The following is a 12994-nucleotide window of genomic DNA, read 5'->3' on the forward strand; positions in this document are numbered from 1 at the left end:
TGACCATCATAATGCAGCTGCACACACAGCCCAACACTCACCCTAATAGGACAGCTTTCTACTAGAATTATCAAGGCTGTGTCTCACTTAGGAGATCTCAACTTAAGAGTACTTAGCATGAATTCAGTTGTGTTTCAGTGAATAAATTAAATCACAGCCAGGTTATCTGGATTACCAAGGAAAAGGCAGGGTCCTTCTCTTTTAACTTTGCAATCAGGGATGAAAGAAGACGTGACCAATTTCAACACATACATCAAGAGTAAGTGAAGACAGAAAAGTCCCATTTTGAGTAAATAATACTAGAAGGAAGCAATATAAACCTAGTCACAAATTCTTTGGAGCTGCAAGCTAGAAAAAAAATGTCTAAGCTGAAACAAAGAAAATCACCTCAACAGCACTTGGTCACTGTTTGGTTGGTACTCTTGATTACGGTGCTGGATGCACAGGGGATAATTCCAACCTAATGTGCATGCCTGGCTGTCTGAGCACAGAGGTTATATACAGGTTAGATATGCATATTCATTAGTTTTGCAGGAACTTGTTAGCATTTGCAAATGTCCTTAGCACTTGAGCACTTAAGCATGACTGTGGTCATCCTCGGTGTCTGACCCCTGAACTCAGTCCTTATGTTCTGTCCATCCTTTGTCTTATCCTTATCAACCTCATCTACACAAAACCAGCCTGTTCTGGTCTAACTTCCTCTATAAATCCCACTCCAAGGGATGGTATCCCAATGCTGCTTCCTTATCTATCCACTACACATCTTTAGCAACTACTGAAAGTATATCTCATTCTTCCACCCCTCCTTATCCAGGAAAGAGTCCCAGGGCCTGGGTATCAAGGCCCATAAAAACTGGGCATGCATTCTAGAATTTCACTAAAAGAATGTGGGAAAGAAAAACACTAGTTGGTTTTCAGATTGACTCCTAAGTAAGATTACTTAGTGTTAATACCAAGAGACTGGATTCAGGACAGATGATGCATCTTGCTGCTGTTTCCCAAATTCATAAGATTAATTTTGTGGTCAGTAGCACAAACTTCTCTCATGAAACTGTGTACACCACCTCCATTCTTGAGATCAGAGTGGCTGTATGCAACAGGTGGCTGTATGTTAGCTCAACTCAACCTGCAGGTAACTTAAGCACTGATTACTATTGCAAACTCCTCCTGCTGTAATTACTTACACTCAATTTAATATGCAACATCTGCAGCTCTGCATTACATTAGACAAGAAATGTGAAAACAGAGTTATCTCCTAATACAATTTATTAAATAGAAACTGTTAAATTTAGTGGCTTGTTGCTGATTTCACAGATAAAGCAAAACTGTACAATGTTTCTCTGAGACTGATTTGGTTTGCTGCTTAGCAGCATACTCAGGGCTTTGTGGCTTCTGAGAAGGCAGATAAAGATCAATTAAATGGACACCATTAAACAAAATGTATCTAGGCTGTTAGCAACAACAGGAACAGTTTGCTTGGGTGTTAAATGAACTACTGTCCTTCTTCTAAACAGAATGGGGCATACCCTGGCATATTTAGAGACATCTTCCCCACAACACTGTTTGGTTTACTGGAAAAGCAATGAAATGACAACATTTCAGCAAACTCTTTTCCTAAGACAGTCCACTGTTTGGCAGTGTCTTGGATGAAATGGTTCTGTACATTGTCAATTAAATTGATGGAGCAACAGATAAAGAGACCATTTTACCAACAACACAGAAAAAGCAGTGGGTGATTTGTACCTTATAAATCCGGATATATTCCTCAATACTGAAGTCTCTAAATTGTTTCCAAAGTGACAATGTCTGCTCATCATGTTCCTCCATTCTTCTAAAGAAATCCTTAGCCAGCTTTTTTGTGTCTTCATCTTCTGCTGCTTTGTTAATCTCCACATACACCTGAAATATAATGGCACTGAAAACACTGAAGAAGTATAATCCTTTCCTTCTATAAAACAATAAGCAGAGCTAAGTTCTGCAAGAACAATACAAACCATTTAAAGATGACTTTTGTAATATCAAAATTTTAAAGCTGGGTTAAACTAACTCATTTCCTATTTAGAGGATGAATGAGTAGTCCAGACTCCAACAGGAAAATGTGCAGTTTATCTTGAAACAAGACTAAGGCCATAAGTCCTTACTACTGTGGCTATCATCCTCTTCATAACCTTGAAACAATTCAAGCAAAGTATGGAAGAACTCATTTATGCATCAAAGGGAAACCATCAGACTTTTAAACCAGAACCTATTCTTCAGAGGACCACAAAGTTGGTGAGATTTAACATTTTACAAGCTAAAAAAACCAACCCAAACCAATTCTGATCCAAAACTCACTTACTTGTAATGCTGCATACCCATCCTAATACAGGCTGACTCCTCAAGGCTGAAGCCAAACATATGAATAGGAATAGATGCACACATGCTGAATCTCAATGTACTAAAATTTTACTAACTTTTGTATTAGCCAGCCTTAGCTATGTACAATGAATTTGTCCCTCCAGCTTGGAAAAAGCTGAGGGGTGACCTTATGGCATCCTACACCTTCCCCAAGGAGCAGAGCAGAGAGGAAGGTGCTGATCTCTCTGGTGACCAGCAACAGGAACACAAGGAAATAGGATGAAGCTTTGTCAGGGGAAATTCAGACTGGACATGAGGAAAAGGTTCTTCACTGAGAGGGTGATCAGTCACTGGAACAGGCTCCTCAGAACACTGGAAACAAACCTGTCAGAGTTCAACTCATCTGGCTGAGTTTTAGGTAGTCCTGCCCAGGACTAGGGTGTTAGACTCAGGGATGCTTATAGCTCCCTTCCAACTCAAGATATTCTATGATTCTGTTCTATGATAACATATTCCTTTATATCTAGAGACCGAATATTTGCCTAGACACTAATTCCTTGCTTTCAACATAGAGCATTTTGAAAGCCCATGGAAAATTTTTTCAAAAGGAAAAGTACTGTGTAAAAATAATTCACTAGTGGCTACAATATGTATTTAGATGCAGATAGTTCACTGCTGTTGCAGTCTTTGTAGGAGAGTTTTGATCCCTAAATCACAGCAATCCTGATAAAATCCTCCTGCAATGTTCAGACAATAAGTTTTGCCAAAAATACCATGTTCAAATGGGTTCTGCCTATTACAGAAAAAAAAGCTTCCACAGCAAGTTCTTGAACTTTTCACCTCCCTTTTATGTCTCAGGATTTTTAAAGATTTTAACAGGCAGCACTACTGACAAGCCTCAAAGATTAATTTTTGCTTAGTTCTGCCACAAAAAGGAAATTTAAAGTTCCCTCACCCCCATCAGCTGCTTCACACGTTCTAACACACAATTCCCACCAATCTTTGTTGTTATAAAGCAAAAATAACCCAAAGGCATATTTGCATCTGATTTCTGACCAAAATGGAAAGTGCAAAAAGTCTTGGAAAAGTATATTTATTTGTACATAATTCTTTATAAATTAACTATAGGAAAGATTCTGCACACAACAGCAGAAAAAACCAGCACTTTGAAACACATCTCAGTTTTTTATATAGTCCAAGAATACAGCCAAAGAAACAGTTAAAAACTGGTAATATTTGAGAAACCACTCAAACAACCAGTGTTTCAGAACCTTTTGCAGTTTGACTGAATGCTGTTGTCTGCACTTGAAAGTAACTTTAAGGTCATAGAGCTTACATGTTACTGCAATAGATGCTATTTCAACCATTTAGTGCAAAAATTCAGGTATTTGAAATTTAAATCCTAAGAGACTTTCTTCCTGAGATTGAAATTATAAATAAAAATTTTAAAATATGCAGCAACACAGAACAAGAAGAATGGGACAGCTTCATGTTTTCTCTTTAAATCAGTCCTGCAGCTCTAAAACACCTCCATGTCAAGAATCTATCAGTTTTATTGAGCAGGCTGCAGGGATGAAGGAACAAGCAAACACAAATTATCTATATCAAAGAAGCTGGCAATGCCTGAAGGAGCTACTGTGCCAGATAAACAATCTGCCTAATATGTATTCAGCTGTAGAGCATCCAAGTATTCAAACAGTTTGTTCCTTTGCCAGTAAACAGATTTCTGTGAAAACAGTTGTCCTGTGACATCCTGTCTGAACACCAGCATTAGCAATAGTTTCCATCTCCAGCTCAGAGGGTGAAGCACAGCTCAGCTTTGTAGTAAGAGAACACTTGGAAATGCCAGACAAGAACCCTGACAAAGCCCCATCAACATATGTGGTCTTCCTTTTAAAGGATGAGAGCTCTAACATTAACATTAGGCTTTCAGAAACCTACCCTTATGGTTGTTGGATGTGTGCAGGTACACAGAAGGGCAACCAAGGTGGTGAAAGGTCCTGTGAGAAGGGGACTGGGATTGTTTAGTTGGGAAAAGAGGAGAGGACCTCTTTGCTCTCTATAAGGTCTCAGGAGAGACCTTATTGCTCTCTACATCTACCTGAAAGGAGGTTGTAGTGAGGTGGGTGTTGGCCTCTTCTCTCAAGTACATAACAATAGGACTACAGGAGATGGCCTGAGGCTGCACTAGGGGAGGCTTAGACTTGACATTAGGAAGAATTTCTTTACTGAAGGAGTAGTCAGGCACTGGAATGGGCTGCCCAGGGAGGTGGTGGAGTCACCACCCCTGGAGGTATTGAAAAAATGTGTAGATGTGGCACTTCAGGACAGGCTCTACTGGGCATGGTGTTTTTTTCTGGGTTGGTGGTTGAACTCAGTGATCTTAAGAGGTCTTTTCCAACTGTAAAAATTTTGTGATTCTGTGAATTCACGTTCTCTCACACAGTGTTGTTGTGTTACAGCCAGCATGGTTATCAAGCAAAAATCAATTAAAAGATCAAAAACTGGTGAAAAGCTTTTTTGCTTGTTGAACTGTATAAAACAAGAAGCACCATAAGAACTGGTAAACAGGAAGAAACAAGTACTAACTCAGATGCTACTAGGCATCTTTGAATGAAGCAAACCAACCAAGATCATATTAGTGCTGGAAAAACAAGGCCTGTTAAACTACCTCAATCTTTACTGCTGACCTGGGTAGCCCATTGAATCAGTTTTGTCCCTGCCACACAGAAATGCTATTTATAGCATTTGCACCATGCTGGTGGGCACGATGGGCAACCTCCTGTAGTGAAACAGCCTGCTGAAAGGCATTTTTCTGAACACAGGTCAGCAAAAACTGCACCTTATAATGCTCCTGGCTCTTTCAAACTCATGGAAGAAAGAAGAGTTCTGGAGAGCCAGAACAGTGTTCTGAAAAGTGATATTTTCCCCTCCTTACCTATAGATGCCAAAGCTCCATATTAGATACTAAAGACTTTAAAGATCCTTTTCTCCACCCACAGTGAATTGTGTATTGAGTAACAGAAATTAAATATTGCTTATTTTAAAAACACTAACATCAAGAGAATTTGTACACCATACCCCTTCTTTCCACAACTGTGGTAACTAACATAATGCAGTGTTAGATGTGAGGCATCAGCTCCACCACAGTTACCACAGTGAGGTCAGTGGTCACCTGTGTCCAGCTGGGACAGTTTATATCAGTCAATCCAGGTGTGCTGCTAGCAGCAATCAATGCAGCCTAAGTATCCACATGATTATCTCCCTTATGGGACACATTTTTCAGCCTAATAAAGCCTTCCTCTGCTGCCATGGCTCAGGCTAGCACTTGTCCTTCAAGCAAGGTAATTTAAGCCCAACACGAGTCTCACCATGATGCTGCAGAGGTACCATTCTGTAAAAAACTGACAGCCAAGTTAAAGAGACTGTCCTCTGAAATCCCTAGTTGGTCTTCTCTAAACTTACCTCAAAAAGATGTTGTAAAGGACTGGATTTTAGCTTTTCTCTGTTGCCAAAGAGTTGAAAACCAACACCCAATAAGCCTTGAATAACAATTAAAGAAAGAGTTAGATAATAGCCTGGAATACACTGTTTTGTTAGGCTGTTTTCGTAAGCAAGTCTAATCTTGACATTGTATGTAATAAAACTAATGCCTTATATTTTTAAGCAATTTAATGGTGTGTGCTACAAAAACAAGAGTATAACCTATTATATTAAAAAAAAAATCCCAACACTATAATAAACTAGTGAGAAACACTATGTTGGTTCTTCAATCCCTCACAAATGGAATCTGTGTTTCTGAACCTGGGGAGAAAATTATCTTTAGACATTAACCAGCTGCAAATGAGAAATCACACAGTGGAAACTGTCCAGCAACAGAACAGACTCAAAACTTCTCATTTTCCTTCCTTCCTTCATAGCACTCGTATTTCAAAGACAATAGAAACTGGGACAAAATATACAATAGTTTCAAGGCAACCTTTTGCTGCATGTTGAGAACATGCAGCTTATTTTCACATCTCTAGTTCAGCATCAGCATTTTTCAAAAGCCATCTGAAAGGGCAAGAAACCCAAATGGCCAATTATTTTTTTATAAATCAAAAGAGCCCATTAACTCCTTTAGTAATCTAGTAATGTTCACCCTGCAGCCTCTCAGATTTTCAGAGGCTGCTTTTAAGGCCATCTCATTCCTCTGAGATTACAAGGACCACGACTGATGTGAAGAAAGCCTTGTAAGGAAGAGGTATGTAGTTATCCCTTTGAAAAGCCCTCTACAACTTAACAAATAGCAGTGTATCAAGAAAATTCCTCTTGGAAACGCTGAGTGCAACAGAAGCTGTGGCAGACTGAGGTAAGAAAAATAAATTAGGGTTTAGGAAAGAAAATGTGTCTAGTCCTATTGAAAGGGAGTTCCTTCAAGGATAACTTGGTCTATGTGTAATGAGAACTTGATTTCCTAATGATCTCTCTTAGATATTACTCTTTTTTTTGAGCCCTGAGAGGATCCACTGGGCCTGCAAAAACTGAAGCTTGAATGCTAGACTGTATTATAGGGTAGCAAAGTGTACAGGAGAAAAAAAAAATACCAAAACATACCAAACTGCATGCCCCAATCACCAAGGTAATTTATTCTTGTTACTTCATGCCCCAGTGCAACTTTGAGATTTGCTATAAAATTCCCTGATAAGGAAACAAAATTGGTATTACTATTCAGTTGTTGGAAGCCTCACAACAAAACAGTTTTCATTCTGTGTATGATCTGCATTCAAAATGAAAAGGAAAGACAATCAGATTAACTACTCCACAGAATTTACTAAAATACTTCAAAACTAAAAGCAGTAGTGTTCTAAACAGGGCAAAAAAATTGGCCAGGTACTGGAAATGTGCAACAAAGTGTAGCACAAAACAGTGATAAAAACATAGAGGTGTGTATATCCATGCACATCCTGCAAAGTGCATCGACCTGAAAAACACTTTTTAAAGTCTTCTTGTAGTCTCACAAATCTGTGGCAGTCCACATAATTTCTGTGACACTCAGGCAGTCTTACAGCAGGAGGCTAAGCAAGGACTCAAAATTCACAAACTGCTGTTAACTGTGACACTGAACAGAGAAGGTCAAGTCCTGAATCTCTGTATAGTGGCTGGAGCAGTACTGAGCTCTGCACTTAATATGCTGTGCCTGATACCCTCCAAATTTACCCTATCAATTAACCACATCCTGGTTCTAACTATTACTAAAACAAAACCCCTTCATCTTTCTCCTGAGCTGAGCTACAACCACAGTATTCCAAAGATGTGAAATACCTGGATCCCTTCCTCTATTTTCCTGTGCTTCAAGGGCACCTTTAAATTGCACTACTGGTATAAAAGGATGTAGCAAGCTTTCTCTTCTTTTATTATAAATTCATATTATAGTTTGCAATTACTTTCAATTCCATTCTCTGTAGTCAATTCATTCTCTTATTATTGGACAAACATTGATCTACCAAATAATTTTTTTAATAGTGATGGGTACAGAAGGAGAATGTGAGGAACCAAAAATACGTAATTTAACTCAACTATTAGTCCACAAGAGGCAGAATTAACTTTATGTAATTAAAAATTATGCATGATACATTGAATATAATTTAAAAGTAATACATTATTAGCTGCAAAGTTGCTGTAGGAACTTCTAATAAGCTGCTTTTTTTTTTTGTGAGAGAGGGAAAAGAAGGAGAAATAATATTTTCTATATGCCATTAGAGTACTGCACAATAAACTTATTTATTATTCCATTACAAATGACAACATCTGTTAGAAATCCTGGCATGAAGTAATTAACATATAAAAGCAAGCTTTTTCCAAGACAGCCACCAAGACTTAACTGCCTGCTCTGCAGCCCAGTGCAAATTGGAAATTTAAATTTCAAAGGACTCATAACACCTCAGTGAAAACTGCCCTGGGTGTCTCTGTTGAACAGTTTTAAACTACTTCATTTAACGTTCACAGTCATAAAACTACATTGTGTGTGACTTAATAAATCTGCCAGCAACACATCACACTCTTTTCTTCACTGCATAATGAGCAAAAGGTTTTTAATTAGCAAGTCGAGCTTGACACAGCCACTCCAGCAGGAGTGAAAGGTTTGCAGCATTCCCTGTCAAGTGAAACAGGGAAACAAAGAAACCCTCTGAGGAGGCAGTGAAATGCATACGTACCTATTATGGTGGAGCGCAAGTGTCCTATGTGAAACTTTTTGGCAATATTAGGAGAGCTGTAACAAATTTTCAGAAATAATCTTTGTTCAGCACACAAGACTGCCGGATCACCAAAGTCAAATTCATTCAACTCATGCAGATAGAACAACTGAAACAAACCCACAATTTTCAATTTCCCCTTAAAATTCCCTGATCAGCTGCTGTTCTAGACAGCAAATTTCTCTATCCAGCCAGTGTTACAGATCCAGCCATCCTCTTTTCATCCAGGATTAGTTAACAGCCAGTGTAACTGAGGAAAAAAACCCAAACAAACCCAAGCAACCCTACATCAAAGAACCTTCCAATCCACAACAACACTAGTGGCAAAAGGCTTGTACTACCTTCCCACTTCTAGTGTTTTGTACATATAGATTGTTTTCCTCGTGCCTTTATTAGATAAACCTCATGCCAGAACAGGGGATCTTGTGTACAAGACTCAGTAACCAAAACTCTTCTTCCATCAGAGCCCCCCTCCCCCAAAAAACAACAACCTACTCTTGTTTACCCCTGATAATGTAATGGAAATTCAACTATGCAAATTCACCCTCCAAATTAAAGACTGTCCATGACTATGGAAGCCTGCAGAGGGAGTGTTAAGTGAACAAAACTGTTTAAATATAAAGAGATCCAAGTCAGCCACTTTTCATTCCATAAGTACTACTGTAAACAACACTGCACTGGACAGAAATTTTGGGGCCAGCAATTGAGAACTTTAGCAAGACAAAACCATGTCTGCTTTAGTAAGTTAGGGAGGAAGGTAGTAAGGTGAAAAAAGAAATGGGTTAGTAGCTGGAAGTTTAGGTGATGTTTCTTGGTAGCAAAATTTAAAAAGCCTACTTTAAAACTGAATGCTATTATGCACTAAATGAGACTATTCTTAGTGGAGGGCAGTGTGATAGGTGAACTCTTTAAATAACAAAAATATATTCTGGAAAAAGATTCTATTCCCTAAACATAAGTTATATGCCACCTGGCAAACACAAAGTACCAAATACAGACTAATATAATACTGTAGCAAAATAAAAAAAACCTACTTTAAAACTAATGCTACTGTGTACTAAATGAGACTATTCTTACTTGAGGGCAGTGTGATACATGAACTCTTCAAATAACAAAAACATGTTCTACAAAAAGATTCTATTCCCTAAACATAAGTAACATGCTACCGGGCAAACATAACAAAGTACCAAATACAGACTAATATAATACTGTAAATATGGCTTAATTTCACAGGTAACATACACTACATTACAGCAATGAATATCAATCAGCAAAATAGCCATCAGCAGTTTTCTAAAACAAGGCAGTTTTCTAAAAATATTCACCACACATGCTTACCTGAACTCAATCACTGCTTTTTGCCTAGGCACCGTAGAGAAAAGTTCACTTTTTATTCCATACTCTGAGCCATCTTTCAACACCTGCTGCAACACAGTCTAAACAACAAGGAAGAAAAAAAAAATGAAGAGGAAAATATGTTTTAGCAACAGAGCCCATGATCAGGAAAACTTTTTGCTGATCACACAACAGTCTGATCTCACAGCCTTTATTCACTTTAGCAATTAGGTGGCTGGTCTGCCAAGCAAACAAGATCTCAAGTGCCATTGACTTTTGAAAGCTGCATCTAATCAATTAAAAATAGACTTATGAAAAATCAAGGCTAATTTTGGTGGAAACTTAAGAGGAAGTAGAAAACCTAAATTTTTGCCATGTGTTACCTAACACGAAGGAGCAGGAGAGTAATCTGAGGGTAACTGGTGGGCAGGAAAGGAAACTAAGTTCAAGAATGTGGGTGGAATGGTGTCCTCATGTAAAATAAAAGTTCTCATGTAAATAGGATTCTAACCAGGACCTTCATCTCTCTTAATTGAGGCAGCACATTTTAAAATAAAAAGAGTACCTTGTAGAACTAGACCATAGTTTTGGGTGAAAAAGTAGGAGAGCTTATGAGCAGTAAATCTGATGAGAGCATTTGCCTCAGAGCGAAGCCAAATGTTCTCACCAGGCTTTTTAAAAAGTATTTTTAATAATAAAAAAATAAGCTACATAGCCTATCTCTGCCCTTCCTCTTCCCACAAATACACCTTATCCAGGCATGCTTTGAGGTGATTGGCCATTCTCTGAAATCCCCAGCAGTCATGACCTATATCCAAGGTTTTTGTTAAGGTGTGAACACAGAGTACACTTCCCGTGGCTTAAAATATTTCTCCAATGGCTTGAACACAGTTTGGGGGAAGAGGAATCCTATGCTGACTATATTATCATTCATACAGCAAGGAAAATCCTTGTATGTGCCCTACATACTTGAGTTTGTCAACCAGATGCCAACACAGGACAATATTATGAAAACAATTCTAGTTGTTACATTTCAATTTTGAAGTGCTTTTAAATTTATGAAATAAACACTATGTGAAGCTGAACGTATTGGACAAACTTTGAGGCCTTTAACAATTTGAACTAAAGTAGAAATCTCACCCCCTATGGAAACTTCTCATTTTTTTCCTTTACAAAAATCACCTTAAATTATTCTGAAGCAGATATTGAATAAATTTTTAAAAAATGCCTTTTAAAAAAAAAAATTAATTCTGTTCTTATGGACACACACACAAATTGACCAACTACCCACAGACCTATACCCTTTATCAGCAAAAGTCACAGGTAAATTTTATTTTCTCCTCTCTCCACTGTGACATAATACAAAATTATGTACTGTATTATGTATATGTATTGTATTATGTATATGTATTATATTACAATACATGTGCTAATTACACATTTTTTCCAGAGAAACTCTACTAGGCCAAATATATAGTATTACTTGAAGCACTACACTGACTGGAATCCCAATAGGTAAAGCACTTTGTAAAATCCTGTCCATTAATAAAGTTTATCACAGAAACAACTCTTCCAGTGAATAGTCAGCTGCTGTGCTGATACCAAGAAGGATAATCATTAGCCAATGCAAAATTAAAGAGGTTTATTTTTTTAGGCAAGCTTAATGATTCAGTGGAAGTCCTGACAGAAAGAGGGCTTCATCAGTAACAGGTAAGGCCTGATTTCATACTTCTGATAGAGAGGTAATTAATTTTTATAAGATCATGATATAATTTTCCACGAGTTGCTAGCCCTATAGATTAAGGCACAGAACAACACAATGTAGCTTGCCCCACAAGTTAGCTGAAGTGATTTACCAATGCTTTCATTCAGTCCACGGTTTACCAGCACCAGCCACCCACTTATCTTTACGAAACTCATGCAAATAATGCAGAGAGAGTACAAGAGAGGCACTACTTTTGTAGACTGAGCAGTATCTCATATTCACTAAATTACTGATTTCACAAATTAAGCTTTCCATTTCAGTCAAGCATTGGGCTTTGAGGAATACATCTTCCCTCTCCTTTTTCCTTTCCTTGGTAAGGTATGTTGTGATAGATTTGCTGTAAAATACTTTTATTTCAGGTGTCTTTTTATCACCCTTCTCTATTTTAAATGAGTCTTCACATGCAACATGAAACCTTTTGAGCTGCATACTATAGAAATACAAAAACAGATGCCAAGTCTGCCTTTTAAAGCAGAAAGAAAAGCAAAAGGAGTAGCTGTGTTTATTAGAGAATGGTAGATACATTGTTTCCTCATAAGGATAAACTTTTGTGAGCCTTATTCTAAATTCTAGGCGTGCACAACAAATCAGCAAGACCCTTCTTGACAAGAGCTTACAAAAGACAATTTTACATAGAAAAGAATCATAGAACCATAGAATTGGCTGGGTTGGAAGGGACCTCAGACATCATCAAGTCCAACCCTTGACCCACTACCGCTGCAGTTACCAGACCATGGCACTGAGTGCCACATCCAGTCTCTTTTTAAATATCTCCAGGGACGGAGAATCCACTACTTCCCTGGGCAGCCCATTCCAATGCCTGATCACCCTCTCTGTAAAGAAATTCTTTCTAATATCTAACCTAAACCTCTCCCAGCACAACTTGAGACCATGCCCTCTTGTCTTGCTGAGAGTTGCCTGGGAAAAGAGACCAACCTCCCCCTGGCTACACCCTCCTTTCAGGGAGTTGTAGAGAGTGATGAGGTCTCCCCTGAGCCTCCTCTTCTCCAGGCTGAACAGCCCCAGCTCCCTCAGACTCTCCTCATAGGATCTGTGCTCGAGTCCCTTCACCAGCCTGGTTGCCCTCCTTTGGACCTGCTCCAGGACCTTGATATCCTTCCTGAACTGAGGGGCCCAGAACTGGACACAGGACTCGAGGTGTGGCCTCACCAGCGCTGAGTACAGGGGCAGAATCACTTCCTTGGACCTGCTGGCCACGCTGTTCCTGATACATGCCAGGATGCCATTGGCCTTCTTGGCCACCTGGGCACACTGCGGGCTCATGTTCAGCTTCCTGTCAATCCAGACTCCCAGGTCCCTT

At 38.7% G+C, this 12994-nt stretch overlaps 1 protein-coding gene across 1 annotated transcript in view; it reads right to left on the bottom strand.

Annotated features, from left to right (window-relative positions):
- The window catches only part of RARS2 (arginyl-tRNA synthetase 2, mitochondrial), a 35104-nt gene that overhangs the window by 18531 nt on the left and 3579 nt on the right, over window positions 1-12994 (bottom strand). The window contains exons 5-9 of the mRNA XM_008495386.2: window positions 9912-10009; window positions 8535-8590; window positions 6934-7017; window positions 5803-5879; window positions 1744-1899 (exon numbers count right to left, since the gene is read on the bottom strand). Of these exons, the coding sequence (XP_008493608.2) occupies window positions 1744-1899; window positions 5803-5879; window positions 6934-7017; window positions 8535-8590; window positions 9912-10009 (471 nt within the window). The remainder of the gene's footprint in view (window positions 1-1743; window positions 1900-5802; window positions 5880-6933; window positions 7018-8534; window positions 8591-9911; window positions 10010-12994) is intronic.

The sequence above is a fragment of the Calypte anna genome, chromosome 3, assembly GCF_003957555.1.
Source record: "Calypte anna isolate BGI_N300 chromosome 3, bCalAnn1_v1.p, whole genome shotgun sequence".
NCBI classification, from domain to species: domain Eukaryota; kingdom Metazoa; phylum Chordata; class Aves; order Apodiformes; family Trochilidae; genus Calypte; species Calypte anna.